This window comes from Cervus canadensis, chromosome 2 (genome assembly GCF_019320065.1).
Source record: "Cervus canadensis isolate Bull #8, Minnesota chromosome 2, ASM1932006v1, whole genome shotgun sequence".
Taxonomy (NCBI): domain Eukaryota; kingdom Metazoa; phylum Chordata; class Mammalia; order Artiodactyla; family Cervidae; genus Cervus; species Cervus canadensis.
This window is the reverse complement of record NC_057387.1, coordinates 74,443,129-74,468,626: the sequence shown is the minus strand read 5'-3', so window position 1 is coordinate 74,468,626 and position 25,498 is coordinate 74,443,129. Positions and strand designations below refer to the sequence as shown.

At 38.8% G+C, this 25,498-nt stretch overlaps 1 protein-coding gene across 7 annotated transcripts in view; it reads left to right on the top strand.

The window, feature by feature from the left end:
* The window catches only part of SGIP1 (SH3GL interacting endocytic adaptor 1), a 228,096-nt gene that overhangs the window by 124,568 nt on the left and 78,030 nt on the right, over nucleotides 1-25,498 (top strand). For 6 of the 7 annotated variants that reach the window (XM_043461048.1, XM_043461047.1, XM_043461045.1 and 3 more), the window contains 2 exons: nucleotides 24,001-24,025; nucleotides 25,071-25,122. In XM_043461048.1, the coding sequence (XP_043316983.1) occupies nucleotides 24,001-24,025; nucleotides 25,071-25,122 (77 nt within the window). Of the gene's footprint in view, nucleotides 1-15,767; nucleotides 15,780-20,787; nucleotides 20,800-24,000; nucleotides 24,026-25,070; nucleotides 25,123-25,498 lie in introns of all 7 variants that reach the window. The other variant, XM_043461049.1, reaches the window with a different exon arrangement.

Here is a 25,498-nt window from a genome sequence, read left to right as displayed (position 1 = left end):
AGAAACTAACACAGCATTATAAAGCAATTTTACTCCTATAATAAAATTTTAAATAATGTATAGTTGATACGGCAGGTGGCCCACAGAGGATGAACTTCCCCTTATGCTCCAAACGCCTGCCTCTATTCACTCAGTCCTTATTAAATATATTCTTATGTAGTCAACTTCTCCTCTGGCCTCCATTTCACAATCTCTTGGCTTCCTTACCCTTCACAGGATCTCAGAGGTAGACATATCCATTTCTTCCAAAACCCATAGAGCTTTCATCACGTGCTTCAGTGATGTGTTCTGCTCACGATGTACCTTGAATCCTGTGGCTCCTGTAGCATTCATGGAATTGAGAAAACAGACACTACATTTTAATTCTTGGTAAAATATTATCTTTTCCTTTTGTTATGGGCTGCTGTTAATTCCATTATTTTTGTTCTTTGGTGAGTCAAGGATCACAGCTGACTTACTTTGAGAGGTTGTCCTTAACTACAAACTCTCATTTCTGTACCGAATCCAAATTTTTCCTCTGAAATAAGTCAGAACTAAGCTTACATTCAGTTTAATTCAGATGACCATTAAATCTACTACTGTGGGTAAGAGGACCTAAGAAGAAATGGAGTAGACCTCATAGTCAACAAAAGAGTCCAAAATGCAGTACTTGGGTGCAATCTCAAAAACAACAGAATGATCTTGGCTTGTTTCCAAGGCAAACCATTTCAGTTTCACAATAATCCAAAGTCGATACCCCAACCACTAAAGCCAAAGAAGCTGAAATTGTGTGGTTCTATGAAGACCTTCAAGACCTCTAGACTAACACCAAAAAAGATGACCTTTTCATCATAGGGGATTGGAATGCAAAAGTGGCCTTGGAATACAAAATGAATCAAAGCAAAGGCTAACAGAGTTTTGCCAAGAGAACGCATGGGTCATAACAAACATCCTATTCCAGCAACACAAGAGTTGATTCTACACGTGGGCATCTCCAGATGGTCAATACCAAAATCAGACTGATTATATTCTTTGCAGCCAGAGATGGAGAAGCTCTATACAGTCAGCAAAAACAAGACTGGGAGCTGACTGTAGCTCAGATTCTGAACTCCTTATTGCAAAATTCAGACTTAAAATGAATAAAATAATGAAAACCACTAGACCATTCAGGTATGACCTAAATCAAATCCCTTATGACTATACACTGGAAGTGAGAAATAGATTTAAGGGATTATCTGATAGGTAGAGTGCCTAAGGAACTATGGATGGAGGTTCATAACATTGTATAGGATGTGGTAACCAGAACCATCCCCCAGAAAAAGAAATGCAAAAAGGCAAAGTGGTTGTTTGAGGAGGCCTTATAAATGGCTGAGAAAAAAGAGAAGCAAAAGCCAAAGGAAAAAGGGAAAGATATACCCAACTGAATGCAGAGTTCCAAAGAATAGCAAGGAGAGATAAGAAAGTCTTCCTCAGCTATCAATGCTAAGAAATAGAGGAAAACAATAGAATGGGAAAGACTAGAGATCTCTTCAAGAAAATTGGAGATAACAAAGGAACATTTCATGCAAAGATGAGTACAATTAAAGACAGAAATAGCAAGGACCTAACAGAAGCAGAAGAGATTAAGAAGAGGTGGCAAGAATACACAGAAGAACTATACAAGAAAGATCCTAATGACCCAGATATCCATAATAGTGTGGTCACTCACGGAGAGCCAGACATCCTGAAGTGTGAAGTCAAGTGGGTCTTAGGAAGCATTACTACAAACAAAGCTAGTGGAGGTGATGGAATTCCAGCTTAGTTATTTAAAATCCTAAAAGATGAATCTGTTAAAGACCTGCACACAGTTCAGTTCAGTCACTCAGTTGTGTCCGACTCTTTGCAACCTCATGAACTGCAGCACGCCAGACCTCCTTGTCCATCACCAACTCCCAGAGTCCACCCAAACCCATGTCCATCGAGTCAATGATGCCATCCAACCATCAACATGTCAGCAAATTTGGAAAACTCAGCAGTAGCCACTGGACTGAAAAAGGTCAATTTTCATTCCAATTCCAAAGAAAGACAATGCCAAAGAAAGTTCAAACTGCCACACAGTTTTACTCACTTCACATGCTAGCAAGGTAATGCTCAAAATCCTTCAAACTAGGCTTCAGCAGTACATGAATCAAGAACTTCCAGATGTATCTGGATTTAGTAAAGGCAGAGGAACCAGGGATCAAATTGCCAACATCTGTTGGATCATAGAGAAAACAAGGGAATTCCAGAAAAACATCTACTACTACTTCATTGACTAAGTGAAAGCCTTTGACTGTGTGAATCACAGCAAACTGTGGAAAATACTTAAAGAATTGGGAATACCAAATCACTTTACCTGTCTCCTGAGAAACCTGTCTGCAGGTCAAGAAGCAACAGTTAACCAGACATGAAACAATGGACTGGTTCAAAATTGGGAAAGGAGTATGTCAAGGCTGTATATTGTCACTCTGCTTATTTAACTGAGTACCTGTGCTATATGCAGAGTATATCATGTGAAATGCCAGGCTGGATGAATCCCAAGCTGGAATCAAGATTGCTGGGAGCAGTATCAACAACCTCAGATAGGCAGATGATACCACTCTAATGGCAGAAAGTGAAGAGAAACTAAAGAGCCTCTTGATGAGGGTCATTGAGGAGAGTGAAAAAGCTGACTTAAGCCTCAATATTCAAAAAACTAAGATCACAGCATCTAGTCCCATCACTTCATGGCAAATAGATGGGGAAAAGTGGAAACAGTGACAAATTTTATTTTCTTGGGCTCCAAAATCACTGCAGACGGTGGCAACCATGAAATTAAAATACAGTTGCTCCTTAGGAAAAAAACTATGACTAACCTAGACAGCATATTAAAAAGCAGATATATCACTCTGCCAACAAAGGTTTGTATAATCAAATTTGTGGTTTTTCCAGTAGTCATGTATGGATGTGAGAGTTGGACCATAACGAAGGCTGAGTGCCAAAAAATTGAAGCTTTCAAATTGTGGTGCTAGAAACTCTTGAGAGTTTCTTGGATGACAAGGAGATTAAACCTGTCAATCCTAAAGGAAATCAACCCTGAATATTCATTGGAAGGACTTATACTGAAGCTGAAGTTCCAGTACTCTGGCCACCTGATGCAAAGAGCTGAGTCATTGGAAAAGACCTTGATGTTGGGAAAGACTGAGAAGGGAGCGACAGAGGATGAGATGTTTGGATGGCATCATTGACTCAATGGACATGTTTCAGCAAATTCAGGGAGATGAAGGACGGGGAGGCCTAGTGGTTGCAAAGAGTTGGACAGGACTGAACAACAACAAAGTTTTCATTCTGGCTCTGTACTCATTATCCATATGATCCTGAGTAAGTTGCTTAAACATTTAAACCCCAGTCAAGCTTAATCACATGAATCAACAGCCTTGTCTAACTCAATGAAACTATGAGCCATGCCTTGTTGTGCCTCCCAAGATGGACGGGTTGTGAGGATAAATGAATTAATATATGTGAAGCATTTGATATACAGTCAGATCACATTTTCAGATCTGCCAACCAGCAACATAATTGCCATTGTAAGTTCTCTAAATAGTCTCTGACCTTGAGACCTTTGAGATTTATGAATAGTCACCATGAAACAAACTGAATTATTCTGATTAATAATAGTTATCATTTACTGAGCAACTCCTTTGGGCCTTACATAAATTTACTTACAAAATACTAACTACTTTACAGGCACTAGTTCCTTAATTCTTAAAAGGATCCTATGAAGGTAGACAGTATTATTAAAATGATTTTACTATTGATTAAGCCTTATACTTAGTCACTTAGTCATGTCTGACTTTTTGCAACCCCGTGGACTATAGCCCGCTAGGCTCCTCTATCCATGGGGATACTCCAGGCAAGAATACTAGAGTGGGTAGCCGTGCGCTCCTCCAGGGGATCAAACTGCATGCTGCAGTCCATGGGGTCACAAAGAGTTGGACATGACTGAGCGACCGAACTGAAATGAACTGATCCTCACAATAACCTATGAGATGGGTACTATTTTTACCTCCATTCTACAGATGAGAAAGTTGAGGCATGAAAGAACTAATTAACTCACCCAAAATGTCACAGCTACTAAGTGAAGTTGCTGAGATTTAAACTGAGAAATCTGTTTTCTAATTCATGATGTTTACCTGCTACAGTATTTTTTAAATGAGATTTCAGTAATAGATGGCAGGTATAAAGCTAACATTGTAAAAACAGTTTACAATTCCACTTTTTTGTTTTCTACATCATTTAAGAGATTGATACACTTTTTAAAATAATTAACTTAAAAGTGAAAGTCACTCGACTGTGTCCAACTCTTTACAATGCTATGGTCTATATAGTCCATGGAATTCTCCAGGCCAGAATACTGAAGTGGGTAGCCTTTCTCTACTCCAGGGGATCTTTCCAACCCAGGGATTGAACCCAGCTCTCCTACATTTCAGAATAAAGGCTTATTCTTTACCAGCTGAGCCACAACAATACTGGAGTAGGTAGCCTATCCGTTCACCAGCAGATCTTCCCAATCCAGGAATCGAACTGGGGTCTCCTGCATTGCAGGCAGGTTCTGCACCAACTGAGCTATCAGGGAAGCCCAATTAACCTAAAAGCTAGTGTTATTTGCCTTTGGTTTGCAACTCAACATTTTAATTTTTACCTTATTTAAGAGATAAATGCATTACAAGAAACAATTATTAGTTTTTGGTTTTGGACATACAGCATATTACAAAAAAAGAACTCTTACCTACTATATTATACTACTTTTGATGAAAGCTATTGGTTCTCTTTACAGAGGAATAATGAAAAATACATTAAATCATCCAAAACATTTTACAAATAATTTAGGAGTACTCACAAATTCTTTGAAGGCTATCACTTTAATGGTATCTAAAGAGCCCATGTCAGTCTACATACACACACTCCCACCTAAGTTCCATGTGACAAGAGAGCAAAGCCAAGCTTATGGGTCAGCCTGGCTTAATGGCTGCTGTGTCACCTTTATTTTAAATATTAAGGAATGGCACCTTGTTTTTATATGACGTATATTTCAGTTCCCCTGATCAATCAATCAGCAAGGAATTTTTTATGTCAGTGATTCACTATAATAATGGTTTATGTTTTACAAAAACTGTCATGATCAGAAAGATGTATTGGGCAAGCTATGCTGTTACACAGGCAAGGAAGTGGTGATCCCCTTGTTTTATAGAAGAAATCAACTCCGAGATATCAAGAGGCAGCTGAAAGGACCAGGACTTGAACTCCAACAACCTCCTCCTTTCTGCCAAGTTAAACACACAGTATATATTCTCATCTACATTGAATTAGGGCCTGTGATTCAGTCCTCTTTAAATCCTTTTCAGCTTTGATATTCTGCTGTGTATTCTAGCCCAATAATCTCTATGGAAATTGCTGTTTTAGGAGCAGGTTAAGGATATAGCAAGGGGACCAAGAAAGAAAGCACTTCCTTGAAGCACATTGGTTAAAGAGGAAGAACATGGGCCTTTGAGTTAGCATCTTATTATCCGTGTGTCCATGGGCAAGCTCCTTAACTCAGCATTTCAGATCCTAAATCTGTAAAATAGGAAAAATCATACATACTTTCTCAGGACTGATGTCAACATGACGAGATAGTGTTGCAAAATTCCCCCTTTGATGCCTGTCACTTAGGAAGGGGCTCTGTAAGTATCAGTTCCCTTTTCAGCTCCATTTTTCTTTTCCTTAAGTTCAGAGACTTGTGGGAGGCAGGAAGAAAATAAAAATAGCGAGGGAGGACTTGAGCAAAGGCAAGGAAAAGAGGGCTGATGGAAATGCTGAGAGTGGGAGTTGACCTAGCCTGGCATGTGCTCTAGCAGTGCCTCCCTTTCTCCTGCAAAATTCAGCGAAATGAGGAATTAAAGACTTTGACATGGAGTTGTGAAGGAGCAGTCCATTTAATCTTGGTCCAGGAGATTTGCCATCCAAAACGGAGTTATTTCATCAAGAACTCTGGGGAGGGGGAGATAGCGAGCTTGCAATTGAAGACGCTGGTGCTGTTTGCCTATTCCAGGTGTTCCACCCACCCTCCCACCCTCACATTAGCCTGCCAGAGAGCAGAATCCCTGAATTCACTGCTGCTTGGTAACAACACCCCCTTTCCTGTCCTCACTTTGGCAGAAGGTTCAGCACCCCATTGAGATCAGCAAAAACAGAGAGTCATCCGTTGGGGGAGGAGAGCTGCAGTCTCCTACACACTGGCATTTGCTCCTGGTAGAAACTCTGCGTGGTGCCAGGGCAGGGTACAGATAGCAAGCATTCTGATATAAGTGCTCAGTGCAGACCTCCAGGGCAGCAAGCTGGAAGGGAAAAGCTCAGCATGGGTTCAACTCTTCAAGGAGAGCTTCACAGGGCAAGCTTGATTTGGGTTGAGTTTAGACCAGGCATGTCAAGCATGGAGTGTAGAAGCTGCCACTCCCCTTCCAAACCCTCAGCAGATCTTGCAACTAGGTCCTACATCCCAGAGATAGTCTGAGAAGCCCCCTCTAGACGGAATTGCAAGCAGCTTGACCAAAATCATCTGGAGTTGACATATGAGATGTGTCTCTTTTTTCCCAAGCCTTGTAGAGAAGGATAGATGGGGAATTGGGTGGGATCTTCTTTTATCAATATATTCTTTTCTCTCCTGAATTGTAATAAGTCATTGGCTATCTGCAGAAGAATTCTTTTCATATCTGAAGTGTGTTTGATCTTTCTTTCATTACTAATTATTTTTTCTTAGAGAATTCTGTTTCCATTTCCTGAAATTTAAAATTAGAATATAATTTTTCCAAACCCTTTTACCTATCCCACGATGGTCAGAAGAAATCCCTAAGCTCTGGTATGTTTTGATCTCCTTGAAAATGAGCAGAATATTAATTCAATCTGGATTGCCTTTATCATTATTTCTCCAAGTAATGGTGGTTTTACCCTTTGAGTACCTGGTATTTTGCTTACCTTTGTGAGGTGTAGAAGTTAGAATTTCCTTGCATAACTGTAGATTCTTTCATTATTTTCTACTGTTTCAGACAACTTTATCTGATTGGGGGTTCCAGAAACATGAACACTAGGGTTGGAGACCTTAAGCCTCAGCTTCTGTTATCAACTTAAAATCTAATTGAATGAAACAATAGACTCAGTATTGACTCACATAAAAACATTAGGGTGTCTTCAACCAAAGGCAGCAAATTCTTGAATTATATACTTTTAGTTACAGTGCTAAGGTTTCCCAAGTGGCACTAGTAGTAAAGAATCCACCTGTCAATGCAGGAGACACAAGAGATGCAGGTCTGATCCCTGGGTCGGGAAGATCCTCTGGAGGAGGGCATGGCAACCCACTCCACTATTCTTGCCTGGAGAATTCCATGGACAGAGGAATTCTGGCAGGCTACAGTCCATGTGGTCACAGAAGAGTTGGACATGACTAAGCATGCACCCAATTACAATGCTAATTATTATTTAAAAGGCTATTTTTCTATCTTTAAGGTCTTCCGCCTCAGTTGTGTTAGTCCTAAGGGTATAGATTTTAATTTATAACCATTTTTATTAGCTATGGTGTATTCAGGATAGAATGGACTCAAGAAGCAATCGTTTTGGAAATTAAGTTTATGGCAGAAACATAACTTGTGAATAGTTCAATAAGTATTGGGTTTGTGAAGACTAACCCTGCACCCAGAAGTTTGCTTATTCTTGCCTTGAAGGAGCCTTTCCTCTGGAGTCTGTGACATTGAATGGCATGTCAATACAGGTACTTAGACAATACTTGCTGGTTGATTGGACAAAAGGATGCTCTTCACTGTGGGAAATATATGGAACTTGGTGTTTCATTGTGGTATAATGCAACTTATATCCCTTGCATTATTTTATAAAGAGAGCAAATTTTTCATCTTTCCCCTTCAATTAAAGCCAAGTTTTTCTCAATTATTGGAATGGATAAATGGTATGAACAACTGTTTCTTCTCTTACAGGAGTCATTTGTAGGCTCTTTTCTAAAGTTTATTAATGTGTTGTTTTCTGTGGAGGCCAGTTTTTCGTCATAATCCTCTTCCCCTAATCCCATACATCCTAATGAGATATCTGTTTTCTTATCTGAAGTCTCAGAATTCAGTCACTTGTGGTCCTTGACCTTGAGGAGGAAAGATAGATACTTTATTATCTCTCTTATACTATTATATTTATTTTTATACTAAGTAGTTTCTACGCATGTATGAATAATAGTATAAAATTAAGTATAGCAGTATAAGAAAAAAGTATATATTCCTTTTTTCTAAGGAGAATTTTTTTTTAGTGCCAGAAATAATCTACAACAATGAATATACTTTTTAATTGTTTTAGAAAAAAATCTTAGAGTATGAATCACCCATATTAATTATATCAGAAAATGTACGTTTCTTCAGAGACTGGGGGAAATTGCATTTCTTAACAGAATGAAGGTGAGATTTCCTTCTGTCTCTTATATTGTCTAAAGGACAGCCACCTACTGCCCATGGACCTTAGGAACTATTGTTTCAAATCAGCCACCAGCACAGCAGCGGTACAGAGCCACAGATGCCAATCTGAGCTACTCATCCTGAAGTGGCCAACATAGAGGGAAGGCAAGATGGGCGGACCGCGTTCTGTTTTGCCTAGTTGAAGCTCTCTTTCAACTCCCAGCCCATGTGAAGCCCATCTTTATTTTATTTTTAGCATGGTACATGAGGAATCAAAACAAGCTTCCAAAGAGTAATAAAAAACAACAGCGTATGTCACACCCTGGCATTTTTCTGGTCTCTTTTCATCAGCGCTTCTTCTGAGCAATCAAAAGTGACTACATGTCCCTGCTGAGAACTCCTGCATTGGAGCAGAGTGAAGCCGGTCTTCTCGGTGGCCTCCAAGACCTTCATGGTGGCGACACCCATGACCCCAGACTAACACCTGCCACTCTTCCTTCTCACCCCGCTCCTCCCTGGCCCCCTGGAGGCGTCCTCTTCCCCCAAATACCGGCACTGCCTCCCCTCTCAACTTGTCCAGGACGCCTTCTCAATGAGGCCTCTCCTGACCACCTTATTTAAAAATCACAAATCTATTTCCAGGGCAGGAATAGAGACTCAGATGTAGAAAACAGACATGTAGACACAGAGAGGGAGGGAGGATGGGATGAATAGGGAGTTTAGGATTGGCATGCACACATTACCATGTGTAAAATAGACAGCTAGCCGGAAGCTGCCACATAGCGCAGGGAGCTCAGCTCGGTGCTCTGCGATGACCTAGAAGGGTGGGGTTTAAGAGGGAGGGGATATGTGTACACAGGTAACTGAGACACTTTATTGCACAGCAGAGAAACAACATTGTAAGGCAATTATACTCCAATTTTTAAAAATTTAAAAAATAATAAAAATCACAAAACTCTATACCCTGCCATTCCCAAACCCTTCTATTCACTCTACCTTTTAAAATTACATTTATCATCTTCTAAAATCCTACATACTTTGCTTACTTGTTATATTTGTTATTTATTATCTTTCCTCTCCCCTAGAAGTTAATGGAAGCTTTTTGTCTCTTCTTCCTATTGTTTTGGTCACCATGAATAGTGTCTGGTCTTTATTAGGTAACCAATAGATAACTGTTAATGGCTTATTAATAATAAATAAGTAATCCTTTTACTCCTTGTCAATACCTGGCTATTGGTACATAACTGATAGGAAGTGGTTATATCTATTAAAAAAATCTCATTAGCTAAAATATAAAGATTCAGAAGACAGCCATCCTATTTTTAAGGTCAAACAATTGTAGACTCTTAAAAAACTTCTAAATTAGATCTAGTTTTTTGCGTCTTGATCCCACTGTATGAAACTTGATGCCAAAAATTCCCACGGCAGCTCAGTTCCTTGTTAAGAGGACAGGGATGTGTTTGGAGCACAAAATCTCCATAAAAGGATCATTAAAACTATGATGCATATTTTCTCTATTCACCACTGTTAGATTTGGTCTGGGTCTTAAACAGAGTTCAGTTTTTAAATCCTGCAGATTTCTAGCTCTTCATGTAGAAATGAAGGCTTCAACAAGCCCTATCTTGAAAGACTACTTGCATAAAAAAGTGATTTATAATAATGCACCCAGAGAGAGGCTCTCCATCCACAGAGGGCAGGGGTCATGTGTTCCGTGGAAAGCATCCTTGATCACAAGGATGGTCAAAGGAACATCTTTGCACTTAGAGACATTGGTTATATTTTAGCTATATGTATTGTTCAATCCCAAAATTTGCTTACTCTTTTTCTGTGAACACGAGTACCTGGAGGTATGCATCTCTTTTTCGTTTCTTTTATCATCTTTTCCATAATTAGAAACCACTCTGATGATAGTTCATTTTAAATCAAGAAATATCTTTGCTTTCCCTAAAGGAGAATTGTCTTGTCATGTTTTATCTTTGTTTGTTTATCAGTCTGAAGAAACCCTTAACCCAAGGAGCATAGCCTAGGTGTTGATAGCTGCTAACAATTAAAACAACATATAGAATAAAGATGCTTTAGTCAACATACAGCCTAGAATGAGAAGGTGAGGAGGACCCTTAGCATTCATATGTTTATATTTATTCTTCTGATTCTAATTTCATAAAATGCACTTAATTTTAGAAAAAAGCTGAGACATTTACCTTATAATCAGAGTTTATTTCTCAGATTCAAAACCATGCCTAGAAATTCAAGCTCCTTTCTGAAAACCTCATTCCCTGTGACCTGCTATGATAGAACAGCATGATCTATTTAACTCCTTCCACTGGAAAAATCCAGGATTATTTTCTAGACTCTGTGATGTGTAGCTTTCAGCTCTGTTGTTTCTAAATCTCAGTGCTGATAAGGACCATGGGAATTGGGCTTCACCAGTAGCTCAGTGGTAAAGAATCCACTTCAGGAGATGTGAGTTCAATCTCTGGACTGGGAAGATCCCCAGGAGAAGGAAACGGCAACCCCCTCCAGTATTCCTGCCTGGGAAATCCCATGGACATGGCTACAGTCTATAGGGTCACAAAAGAGTTGGACATGACTGATGGACTAAACAACCAATGACCCACCACTGCCAAAGTCCTCTGGAATTAGAGAAGCAGGGATCCAGTCCCGCTCTCATCTTTTGTAGCCACGTGATCTTGGAGCTCATCCGAGCCTCCTTTTCCTCACTGGTAAATAAGAGGTAACAATGACACCAACCTCATAAAGTTAAACAATAGTAGTAAAGTCTCAGTCATTATTACCTGTCACTATCATTCACATCTTTTAATCCTCATGACAGTTCTATAAGATAGCATCATCCCTACTTTACAAAATGGTATTGAGAAACAGCATAACTTATTCAAAAGCATCCAGAAAATAAGGGATTAAATTCATCAGACTATATAAAAACGTTTGCACCTCCCTCCATGACAACTCCTTTGAAGCTATTTAATTTTAACCCAAAAATTCTTTTTGTTTGTAAATCAAAGTCCTGGACCTTAATAATTCTCATTTCTTTGTACTACTTAGCAATGGTCTGGGTCTGAAAGCAGTACATGGGACGTGGGCCCTATCCTGATCCTCAGTTATGCTGAAACACAAGGGATTTTTTTGTTATGGGAGAACATTCCACTCTGGAGAACCAATTACATAGCTCTGCACCAATGTTTGTGCAAAGCTGTGCCACTTCCTTGGAGTCTTGATAATATATATTAGCCCTTGAGGTCACTAATGGGCAGAGAGATCAACTGTTAAATAGAAGTAAAGTGAATTTTATGTTTATAAGAGCTGGTGAAGGAACCATTACATCTGGGGCCATATCCCTTGGGCTATATATTATATACAATTCAGCCTTATTTCAGAGAACAATTCATCTTTCTGAACTTTAAAAGACACTGTTCTTAAAACATTTGTATTATGTTTTAATGACCACAAAAAGAAAATTCATAAATATGATATGAGCACCTACTGTGTGCCTTGTACTTTGTTTGGGGCTAGAGAGAGCCCATTCATAATCATTACTTGGAGCTAATAATTGAATATTGGAGAAGACTCTTGAGAGTCCCTTGGACAGCAAGGAGATCCAACCAGTCCATCCTAAAGGAAATCAGTCCTGAATATTCATTGGAAGGACTGATGCTGAAGTGGAAACTCCAGTACTTTGGCCACCTGATGCAAAGAACTGACTCATTTGAAAAGACCCTGATGCTGGGAAAGATTGAAGGCAGGGGGAGAAGGGGGCGACAGAAGATGAGATGGGATTAGATGGCATCACCGACTCAATGGACATGAATTTGAGTAAGCTCTGGGAGATGGTGATGGACAGGGAGGGAGGCCTGGTGTGCTGCAGTCCATGGGGTCACAAGGAGTCAGACACGACTAAGCAACTGAACTGAACTGAACTGAATAATTGAATGGAGATGTCTAAGTAATACAGAATAAAATAAGAATCGCAAAAAATATACTAGCCATGTGTACCTCTGTTTTCTCTGTGACTAATAAACGCCAGGGAACTATTTACTCTGGGATGCTTAGGGAAGGCCTCATGGAGGAAGTGCTATTGGCCTTAAATTATAAGTAAGATAGTGTGTGAAAGAGAGGACTTCCCGGTAGCTCAGAGGTAAAGAATCCACCTGCCAATGCAAGAGATGCGGATTCAATCCCTGGGTCAGGAAGATTCCCCTGGAGTAGGAAATGGAAACCCACTCCAGTATCCCTGCCTGGGAAAACCCATGGACAGAGGAGCCTGGCAGGCTACTGTCCACGGGGTCACAAAGAGTCAGAAATGACTTAGTGACTAAACAACAACAACAATTTGAAGGAGAGGAAGACAGCATCAAAGCTGAAGAAGCAGCCTGAGCAGAAGTCAGGGAAGTATGAATGTTCTACATGTTCAGGAGATGTCAAGGAGTGACTACAGCTAAGTGTAGATTTCATAGAGACAGCAGTGGAAGATGAGGGAGTGAAGGAGAGCTGGAGCCCATCATGAGGCATTAAATGACAGAATGGAGTTTGCACTCTATTTTCTACATAGTAGGGAGGTTTTTGCAGGGCAGAGTTACACACTCACTTCACTATTTTTAGAAAATAATTCTAGGGATGATGCAAAGGATGGATTTAGGAAATGAAACATGGAAAAAGACATGAAGCCTTTATTAAGAAGTTGTGGAAGGGCTGGCTTAACCACTGGCTGTCCAGTGGTTAAGACTTCCAATGCAGGGGATGTGGGTTCAATCCCTGGTCAGGGAACTAAGGTCCCACATGCTGCATGGTGTGGCCAAAAAAAAAAAAACAAATAAATAAATTGTGGAGGAAAGAAAAGAGCATTCCTGGGGGCCAGGGACCACTCACCAGGGAAATAATTTGCCATTTCCCATGGGGAGTGGTAACAAATGAAGGATGGGATGAAAAAACTGATGGTTTTAGACAGAGTATCTTGAGAGCAGTTAATAAGAACCAGATTCCCTGACAAGATTGGAATTTGAGTAAAATCTCATGTTTTAGATTCATGATAGGCTGCAATGCATTCATGGAATTTTCCAGCTCCTTTCACTATTACCAAGGATAACTTTCTAATTTCAAAGTCTATTTGATAAAAGTAAGCCTCTGAGAAAGCTGTATGCAGGTCAGGAAGCAACAGTTAGAACTGGACATGGAACAACAGACTGGTTTCAAAGAGGGAAAGGAGTATGTCAAGGCTGTATATTGTCACCCTGCTTATTTAACTTATATGCAGAGTACATCATGAGAAACACTGGGCTGGATTAAGCACAAGCTGGAATCAAGATTGCTGGGAGAAATATCAATAACCTCAGATATGTAGATGACACCACCCTTACGGCAGAAAGTGAAGAAGAACTAAAGAGCCTCTTGATGAAAGTGAAAGAAGAGAGTGAAAAAGTTGGCTTAAAGCTCAGCATTCAGAAAACTAGGATCATGGCATCTGGTCCCATCACTTCATGGCAAATAAATGGGGAAACAGTGGAAACAGTGGCAGGCTTTATTTTGGGGGCTCCAAAATCACTGCAGATAGTGACTGCAGCCATGAAATTAAATGACGCTTGCTCCCTGGAAGAAAAATTATGACCAACCTAGACAGCATATTAAAAAGCAGAGACATTTCTTTGCTGACAAAGGTCCATCTAGTTAAAGTTATGGTGTTTCCAATAATCATGTATGGATGTGAGAGTTGGACTATAAAGAAAGCTGAGCGCTGAAGAATTGAACTTCGCTTTTTTTTTTTTTTTCTGCCTTGTGAATACTTTCCTACTTGAAGTTCATTCTTCTAAAACATGAGAGGTTCTGAATCTATACAGTTCCAAGATCTGCTTGTATGCTGTGCTTGAATGCATATGTGGACGTTAGAGCGTTAAGTGGGTGTGGTGTTTTTGGAAGGGAATCCTCACAAAGTTCTTTGAGTTGCCTGTAGGACTTCGGTTTAGATCTAGCTAAGCCTTGTGTGTGTGTGTGTGTGTGTGTGTGTGTGTGTGTGTGTGTGTGTGTGTGTGTGTGTGTATACATGTATGTGTGTGTATGTGTGAGTGCGTGAGCACTCAGTCATATCTGACTCTTTTTGATCCCATGGACTATAGCCCACCAGGCTCCTCTGTCCGTGAGATTTCCCAGGCAAGAATACTGGAGTGGGTTGCCATTTCCTTCTCCTGAACTTCGCTTTTGAACTGAGGTGTTGGAAAAGATTCTTGAAAGTTCCTTGGACTGCAAGGAAATCCAACCAGTCCATCCTAAAGGAAATCAGTCCTGAATATTCATTGGAAGGACTGATGCTGAGGCTGAAACTCCAATACTTTGGCTACCTGATGCGAAGAACTGACTCATTTGAAAAGACTCTGATGCTGGGAATGATGGAGGACGGTAGGAGAAGGGGATGACAGAGGATGAGATGGTTGGATGTCATCACAGACTTAGTGAACATGAGTTTGAGTAAGCTACAGGAGTTAGTGATGGACAGGGAAGCCTGGTGTGCTGCAGTCTCTGGGGTCGCAAAGAGTCAGACACGACTGAGCTTCTGAACTGAACTGAAGCCATTCAAAAAGGGAGCTTAGAATGTGCTCAATTGGAAACCACACCCATGTCCTCTATCACTTGATCTGGGAGAGGAGGCAAAACAAATCAACCCATCTTAGGTCTTCAGTTGTGACTCTTTAGCAAAAAGACAGATCAACAAAAGAAAAACAAACATAAGTTTATTAACATGTCTATTCATGTATACCTGGCAGACCCTCAGGAAAATGAGTAACTCAGAGGTGGTTTCAGAATTCAGGGCTAAATACCATCTTAATAGGGAGAAGGAAGGAGGCATCTAAGGGGAGAGTAAATGATTTTTAGGGAGCATGAATGGGCCTTTGGAAGCATAGATGGGAAATGTGATAGTTTGTGGCAAAGTTTGTCTGGATATGGTGTCGACCCTCATCTCCTCTCCCTTGTTGATTATACTCATGACAATTAGTCTCTTTCTGGAAGATTTATCTTTAGGCAGATTAGGGTTGTTCAGAGAAAGTTTCTCCCCGAATTTGCTATTTTCAAGTGCCTATAGCTCAAAACAGTATGGCCAAGTGGCATGTTTTGGGGGTGGTCTAAAGCCAGCAGCTTGGGAATGACCATACTGATGCCTACAGGAAGCCTTTATAAAAGCCATGCCTTGGAGAGCTGCTTTAAAGTAAGGTTATTCTGAGCCTTGAGTTGCATCTTCTTGAATATACATTTCACCTCTCATTTTCTGTTTATTTTTTCTTTCTATGCTTACGCTTTTAGAGGAAAAGTCCGGTAAGAAACAACAAATTCTTTCTATATCTTGGCCAAACATTGTTTATTCTGTTCATTTTCATCTCTGTATATCTAATGACTGATTGTATTTAACACCTAAACAAGATTCTGAATTTTAAAAACAAACAGGACGTGGCCTAATTATGCCCCATGAGGAAAAGAGGAAGCTGGTTGCTAAGTGATTTTCCAAGCCTGGTATTAAGGGCCACAAGGTAATTTTGTAAAGATTCACATCTTCCCCAATCACACAAGCATATGATAAAATATTTCAGTGTTAAGTTCCATTTATTGCAGCTTCTATTTGGGTTCATCAAGCTACATGTATTTTTTTGTTACTTTTTTGGTAATGTACAACATGATAGCATTCTGAGTGAATGCTTGTGAATCTGGCCTAGGAGAAGCAAGTTGTCTTTTTCTCTTCTTTTTTAAAAAATTAATCAGAAAAATTATCCCCTTCTGATGTTGTCAGAGACAGATAAAGAAGATCTTTATAAATCACAAATCACCTCTTACGTGGTCCTTTTTATCACTGGGGTGATTTTCAGTGGCAGCACAAATCTGGTAAAATGTATCTACTTTTTTTTTTTTTAGAGCAACAATGAAACTGACCTACTAAAAAAAAAAATTCATTGTTCTGGGCTCCTCTGCCTAGTTTACTGGGAACATGATCCCAGGATGCTGATACAGGTGACCTCTCCAGTGGAAAATATGAAAATATTGTATTTCCATGTTAACACACACTGAGAAGTGGTTGGTTGTCTATTGACCTCACCTAAGTGGTGAGGTGCAATGATTGCTAGACCTCCCATCCTGCCCACTGACCCAAGCCTGGCAGTCTCTCTACACCACTTGCAGGAAATGCACGGATAGCAATTTCATGTGACTGGAGGAAGGAAGAACAGAAGACACAGGAAGAACAAAAGATGGAATCAAAATATTACAGTTTATCAAAATATGGACTCCGTGGCTTGGTTTCCAAGCATAAAATTAGTGTGTATCATAATTAATTACTAATAAATGGAAGGGCCCACTTCTGAGTCAGTGAGAGTCAACCCTGTGTCACATGCTATGAGACACACACATTGTTGGTGTGCCTCTGTAGCCTTTTTGATATTTTGCCCATTTCATTTATCCTCTTTGACTCTGAATCTTTCTCTGAATTATCCAAACTTGGCTACTTCAAATATTAACAAGATTAAGTAGCCTGAAGTTTACCCATGGTGCTTTAAAAATTTCCTGTTCTTCATTGGTTTTCCTCCTGTTGCTCTTATAGCAGTTTCAACTGGAAGTACTCCATTTCCTTGCTAGCTGTGCCTTTAAGGATGAGTTTTCCTCTTGCTCCCCTGCCTCGTTTTTCTTTGGTAATACCCATGTTGTTGATATTTCAACCCAGTGAACCTTTAGTGATGTCTCGGCTAGTAACAGGCTCTTTGCTTCTCTTCCCATATGGAGTTTTGGAAGATTATTTCTACCAAGTCTTATTGGATCTGATAGGCACTCACTGTCATCTGACTTGTAAGAGGTATGGGAACAAATTTAAATATAGACAAACACAGCAATTGGCAGGGGTGGGGGCTTCCAATAGGTGCTTGCCAGACAGATTATCCTAAAGCATTTAAAAGCAAATAAGAACATTGGTTAGTGTCATAATAATAAACAAAATGATCATATATGCTAATTCTTTCCTAGAAAATTCACTACCATGAATCACTGAATTTGCTATGACTAGACTGCATAAAAATAATATTTGTTTAGTACTTTGTGGCTTTTCACGCATTTTCTGGTGTTTCCCTATAGCACTAAATTTTAGCAAATGAGGATGTTGTAAAGCTTCAAAACCTGAAACTGGTTATTTAGTGATTTTTGACAAGCTGGACAGATTGTGTTTGGTGACTTCTTTTTATAAATATCTCAAAACACTTACGCGTATTGGCAAAGACAAGTTATCCTAGTTAGCGGAATTTAAATTAATCCTTTTGTGCAAAAAATAAACAGAACAAGGCTGGTGTAGGATAAGGATACTGTGAGGACATATACTGAAGTATTTTCTTTTAGAAGGTGTATTCAAATGTCAGAGTATATAAATTTTAAAAATGCAAAATATTCTAAGCAAAGATCTTCATTCTAGTGACCAAATCATAAATTAGTAGTGTATACCCATTTTGAAAATAGCCTCAAAACACAAAGTAAATCTGATGTCTAACTTGAACATCAAAATAAAAGTAGAGGGGAAAATAAAATGTTTTTCAGTACTTCTCCAGAGTGCATCAGAAGATCGAGAGAAGTTGAGGAACTAAACAATTAATGTTTAACTAGGAACACAGGAAATTTGTTCAGAAAACAAATAGACCAACTGCAATGTCCCTGTTTGAGTAATCAGGTGAAATAATAATAACAGTATATAAAAAATTCGCTGAGAGCTTATTATGTGTGATACAAATGTCTGCAATCAGAGACAAATTGGCCACCTGCAGATTCTGAACAACTGAAAAGATGTTTTGTTTGGTCATGCAGACAATCTGAGTGCCATTTAAAAATCAGAATCAATAGGCCCATTCTCTGACAACTCTGAAGATTCGGCAGGATTAGGCCCATAATTTGTGTTCAAGTGGCCCTGAGTTGTGGCCACTTCACCAAAGCTCCATAAAACTCTCATGCCCTGATCCATAGCTTTCCTGCTCCTTGCCCTGCATGCTTCTGAGTTTGCAATTTAACACAGAGAGTGTTCAGCTTCCAGAATATATCAAGATCAGATGCTGAATATTTCCTTCCACCCTTGAAGCAAATTCTATATATTGGTAGAACAAAGATAGAATGCTTAAGACCTCAGAATTCTTGGGAAATGACAGGAAAAAGAGTAAAACAAACTATTGACAGGAAAGACCCTCCCCTCCTGGGTTAAGAATGATTTTGCCGTTCAGCAAAACCTACAACTGCTTTATGCTCCTTTAAGGTGATAATTAGTGTAGAAAAAGCCTTTCAATTTGGCTTGTGGAATCCCTTTCCTTTTGAAGGTTTCAGATAGCTTTTGATTATGGATCTTGAGGCTTTTGGGTCTGAGCTTTTCACAGCTTTTAGCTGGATCTTCTGGATTCTTGTGAATAAGCTTGTGACTACATGAATTTCAACAGCTGCTCCTTGAGGTTCCTTTTTTCATGTTACCTTTACTAGAAAAAATACAAACAGGAACTATTGATTAAACTATATAGGTTTTTAACTGATTGAACTTAATTTGGGTGAATTAATATAATTGAAATGATTTTAACAAATGTCCTCTATAATCTTTGTAGAGATTATTGAATTTAAGTTTCTGCCTCTGCATGGTTGCAATATACATTTTATTTTGCATTATTTCTCATAATCATCTTGGGGGAAATTGCATCACTTTTAATTATCTCTTTGCTGTATTTTATGCTGCTTTTAAGAATGAATTGTTTGCCATGAAATTAAAGCTAAAATCATAAATGCCCACATCTCCTTCTTTAGAGAAGAACTTTAGCCTGGTTGGTAAAGAATTATAAACTCTAAATCTTTATATGAAAGAGTGCTTGAATTTCTCTCAAAAGACAGTAACAACTTGTCAGTAAAAGAATTTAAGCCCAGAAATACATACTCATGTGTCCTTTTTTCTAATTTTATTTAAATTGCATCATGCATATATTTATAAGAAAGGTGGGATCAATATGGAATAGAATCGGAAAAACGTCTAAAATATTACAAGTAAAATCAACTAGAGTAAGTATTTCTAAAATCCTAGCTTACTTACCAGTTCCTGGCTCCCTGTCTTTGGAGTCTTCCAACAACATCAGGCTTGGTGTCCTAGAAAGAACATGAGTTTAGCAGACCTGAGCTCTGAAGTCTGTTTCCGGTTGTATCCATTTCCTAGCTCTGGACCTCAGAGCTTCACTTTGCTCTCTATATCACAGAGGCAGTTGGACTAGAGATCTGTGGAAGCCCCCAGGTATAAATGATTATAGGCTTTTATTTCTTGTCTATGTTCTAGAGAGTAGAATCATCTCTTTCATTAAGCAACCTTCTAGATACTTCTGAGTTTGTGCGTCCTGCCCAGATTTTGAAATTTGGCCAGTAACTGGGTTCCAGGCAACCTCTGGTGAACTCATGGGCTAAGCCATACTCCTGAAAGTGAAACAGAAACAGCTGCGTCTCCACTCGCATCACAGTCGCTCTTGTTGCTAAAGACAAATGCTAAAGAGGGAGAGCAACCAGAGGTTGTTGGGGTAAATTGATAGCAGCCATGATCAAGGTTTGAAGAGTGAAAGAAAGAAGTTGTGTGTCAGCTTCTCGTGTTTTTCCAGGCATCTGGCCCTCCAGAGTTTTATTGCTGCTGGACAGTTTTTATCATTCCACCTGCACTTCTCAGGAGCTCCTCATCATCCCCATCACATTCTATCCATTTGAGGCTGCTTAAGTCACCAGGCCAAGAACACAGACCCTTAAAAAAATTATCAGCACTCATTTCACAGAACACTAAAGAGAAAAACCAGGCAAAGAAGAGGTATCTCTTATCCTGTTCTCTGATTTTTGGAGACTCTGATTAAAGCCTGAATTATGTGGGAAATGCATCACATCTATGATGTGTGCTAACACTCTATTGTGTGGGAAAACAGTTTTCTCTGTACTACTGTCTCTAAAACTCCCCTCCTCAAACACTATGAAGAAAAACTCCGTATGACAAGACATTTAAAGCTATCAGTAAAGTTTTCTTGTATGTTTCTGCTTTGTCTGTACGTACACATAACTGAAACTGGTACATACCCAATAGCAAAGCTATATCATACAGTGGATATATTCCCTTTAAAGTTCTCCAAAACCTCCTTATGGTTTAAATAAGCCACAAACACAATGGCTGCCTGCCTTCCTTTGACCTGATTACTTGGAGTGAGTGTTTAGTTAGTTGTTTATGAAGTCTTCTATTACCCAAGCCTGTTGACTGATCCATCATTCTCTGACTAGGTGTCTGTTCTCTCTTCCTTTTTGCTGATCACAGAGGCGCAGCCCGGTAAGAACCCTCAACATTTTTACCTTAAACCTGTATAGAGATAACTGTTGCCTAGGCAAGGTGGCCAGGTTGTCTTATTAAATTTATGATAACCCAGTGTAAATGAGGCAGACAAATTAGGTTTAGTGGCTATAAGTCTCTGGTCTTACATGTGTCAAGAGCATGTTTTAGGATCATCAGAGCATGTTTCCATAACAAACTAAACTAATACAATAGGTATCCCAACTCCCAGTGCTAAATGTGAAAAATGTGGTATATGTGTGTGTGTGTGGTGTGCATGTATGCAAGCCCTGGAGATTATCCAGAAATCAGCATAGACATTTATAGCAAGGTGATAATAGAATAAGAAAACTGTAAAGAAAAGAAGGAAAGAATTTGTAGGCCACATTGTTTTCAAACCTAAATTTAATATAAGTCCCTGGACCATAACTCATATTTGTCAGTATACTGACGTACAATCATACATAATCATAATTTTTATCTTGAGAGGAAGAAACATGCTTTCAAGTCAATCTTTCTAGGTTGTCACATATATATATTTCATCATTGGAGGCAAACCGGTATTAGTTTGCACTGTCCAGAGTAAATCTTAGTCATTTTCCTCAGGTTGAAAGTGTGATAAATTTGAAGCAACAAGAAGAGTCTTTGCTATGTTTGAAATAACCTCCACCTGCCTGGTCAGTCCCTTGAGAGAGGTAATGGAACCAAAATAATGCTCTTGGAAATTAGGCCTATGCCGATTGGATCAATCAGTTACTCCTGAAGGCAAATATTCTGTGCCAGCTGACAAGCTGTGGTTCTCTGATTAAGCCACAGAGCTGATGATCAAAAATACCACCTGCAGGGACTATATGGCTGATTCCAGTCCAGCAGTTGGGTAACGTCTCAGATTATGACAAGTTACTCCTTTTTTTAACAAAAGAAAAAGAGTGAATTAACTAATTCAAAATGCAGGAATCTATTCACAGTCTCCCTATAATGACAGTGCTTTAGAGGAGGAAAATGTGGTCACTTAGGGAGGAGAAGGTTTTAGAATCAATAGGCGTTTTTCCTGAATGTGGTTTGTGTCGTCAATATCACCTTAACCTTGCTCTGGATTTGTCCTGCATCGACATCAAGGCCGTCTTGAGAGATCTGTATGCCAGATCCAGGGGCAATGGGACTTTCTTTTCTGTTGATGAACGCTTACTGCTGATGGTTCGAACATCTGTTCCTCTCTAAATTGATGTGATTTTATTCTTTCTAATTTCTAAATAACAGTTTGCGTGCATATTTCTGCCATGTCTTGCTTCCTCTTGAATAGTGATTGTTCATTCATGAGGAATATTTAATAAAATATTACAGGGGCTTCTTGTCTAGTACCTCTCCACAATTAAATGGCTTTCAAATGAATTGATACACTGGGAAATGATGAATACCAAAAAATACCAAGGAAACTGTGTATCTTTCTTGGTTTCATGAGTATTACATTTTAAATAAAGGTGTAAGACAGAGATCAAAAGGTCTTCAATACAGCTTCTGGGGTCCCCCAACTCCTGAATTTCAGGTCTCTTTATACTAAATAGGTCTTATCCCCTCAATGTCAACCTCATGATTGACTACTTGAACCTAAAGCCCCCAATCTTTTCCTTCAGAACTTTTTGATTAAAATCTGACTGTTTGAGGCTCTCCAACCTGGAAAACCATTTGAATTACATTTAAACAATTGTTCTCTTATTATTTTGTCTATGGAGTCTTATTTTCCAAAAGCCAACCTGTATCAAAACTCTCATAATGACCATAGCTGATTTAAATGATCATATTTATTTAATATATGCATTAATTTAAATAAGTGTGTAAACTTAATTAAAAATACTGATTTAAAATGTTTATTAAATAAAGTATTTATTAACTTAAAAATATTTTTCCTAATAACATAATAATCTCTATATGGCACATGTATGCAAACTATATTATTAGGCAAGACAAGCCGGAAAATATAGTTTGAGAGATTAGGCCAGTCACCAGAATACATCTAGTGGATCCTTATTCAGACTGAAACTATTCTTCTACTGCAAATGAATTCAAAATGAGACAAAATTTTGATAAAACCTTAGGAAAGAGCAAAAGAAGATTCTTATAGGTCTGTTACAGAGATGCTGTATCTTGTCCTAAGTTTTTATGCTATCATTTGAGAGAAAAATCTGTGACCACCGGGTTGCGCCTTCACTAAAGTAGGAGTAGAAATAAATGTGTGTTTGGCTGTCACCCACCAAACTTTTAATTGTCTGAGTTTTGAAAAGTTTCTTGTTCTTCCAGTTCCCCATCCTAAACTCTGCCCCTGTCATTCTCCTAAGGAGGCCCTGCCAAACCCATGCCCATCTTACGAGATTATGCTTCTAGTGGTCTACTTTTCTGGAAGCATCACATTCTAAGAACCTTTCATGGTGGTTTTGAATCAAAACTTTAATCAATCCTTTGTTACCAAAAAAAAGTTTCTGCTAGGGCCTGAAAAAAATCTGAAAATGACCTTCTCAGATTATTCCTGCCAGGGAAATTTGCATTCCGATAGGATCACAATGCCTTGAGCTGAAGGAATGATTCCCACTTGATAGATTGGTGCCCCCATGGCAGGCGTGTAAAAGAAACTGAGGTAGAGAGTGTGAGTGGGGAAGAATGCAATTCTCTGGTTCCCTGAATAGAGCAGTCCATTCAGAGGTAATGCCTTCACATTTTCCTTGTTTTTAACATTTTCCACATGAATCTTTAAAAATTGCATTAGTCAACTAATGACTGTTTCTACAAGCAGCTTATGGACCCCATTCAATAAGAGCAGAGAATACACATCATACGTATACTTTTTAAAAATTAAATATAAATTAAACTTGGATTTACTTTCTTGTATGCTAGATTTCAAGAATTTTTGTTTTGTTTTTTTTTTTGCTTTAATTTACTAAATCTACCCAGGTAAGGGTTGTTTTCCACCCCCTCCTCTGGTTTGGATTATTTATTACTTTCCCTTCCTCTCTGTAACCTTTGAGTAAAGTGAAAAATTGATTTATATGTGGGTGTCTAAAATTTTTAACTTGAATGCAATTCTGAAAAAAAATTCATTTTTCCCCATCTGCATTTCTTTAAGTTCAGTTTAATTGCAATGACAGAAATATAGATATTGTACGTATATGTGGTCTTAAACCTTATAGTGTCTATTTCTAATTCTAGGGTGCAATTAAAAGGAACTTATCCAGTAAGTATATCCTAGCTACCAGAAATAGAGTACAATTTAAAAGACAAAACAGTTCCTTGGATCTTGGAGTATATATACATTTGACATATACATTCTTGAGCTTGATTTTTAAGGCTGATGAATGTCTTTTACTTTTACAGCAAAGAAATCCTGTAATGATAAAAGGGCTCAGTGGGTTCTGAATGATTAATATTTAAATCCTGAAAGTGAATATGTTTTTGGATAAACATTGCTATTTCCTTCCTTGGAGAAGGAAATGCCAATTCACTCCAGTATTCTTGCCTGGAGAATCTCCATGGACAGAGGATCCTGGCAGGCTACAGTCTTTGGGGTCACAAAGAGTTGAACACAACTGAAGCGACTGAGCACTCATGCTGTGTCGTTTGACTTTAGAAATGAATTTAATCAAGTGTGTGTTTGCTAATTGGGATAGGGAGAGGAGGAGGGCAGAAGGAACTGAAGGTAGCTGCAATGCCCATTCTTGTGTATTTGATATGAAAATTTTAGTACACCAAAGTGATGTGAGATAGGTTATAATATACATATGGCATGATTTTCTTCTGCATACAGCACATTCTAGGAAATTTTAAATGAATGGTTCCTAGTTAAAGGTATAACATTTTCTTGGCATTTCAAGAAAAGAACAGGCAGAGAATGCTGGATTCATGCACTGTGTACATATGGCCTGGCTTGGTATTCTCATATGGTAATTGAAATGCAGAACTGATCAAGGCAACAGGCATTCAAAGAACAGTGTGCTATTCCACTAAGCTCTGCAGTGTACAAATCTTCCATTTGATGGCTTATCATGGTGATTCCTTGATAAGGTTTTATAAATGCCAAAGAAAATGCTACTACTTATGCCTAATATATGACTGTTGCATTGCCAGGGGAGAGAGTTTGTTCCTGGGTTTGTCTTGCAAAGTTTTCACATGGAGTTGCTTATTCATGGGATTTAAATCTCTGTTTTCAAACATAGCTTATAAGACATAAAAGAAAAAATGGTAAAAATATGCCTAAAAACTTTCTTTGTCCTATGCATCAGGTGAAGAAGTAGCGAGACCCAGGCGTTCCACACCAACTCCAGAGCTCATAAGGTGAGCATGAAAGCTGTTAGTTGTGTTTTATGCAAGGTATCATGCACTGGTAACAATGGAACAAATCTCCTTTGAGCTAAACTCTCAGCATCTAATAACAAAGGGTCTGCCTGTGTGTGTAGGTCATCACAGATTTAAATATGTTATCATTTCGCCTAAGTGCAGCCTGAGGGAGACCATTAAGGAAATACTCTGTAGTCATCTAAAGTAACATCTATCAGAATATGCAACCCTTCACTAATGAAAGAGTTAAAGGTCTATAGGAAGACATCATTTGGTATGTGGAATGCTGATCTGAAATATGATTATATTGCCCTACAAAGTGTAGCCTGTTATTATTAGAGAAATGTGAATCAAAACTACAATGAGGTATCAC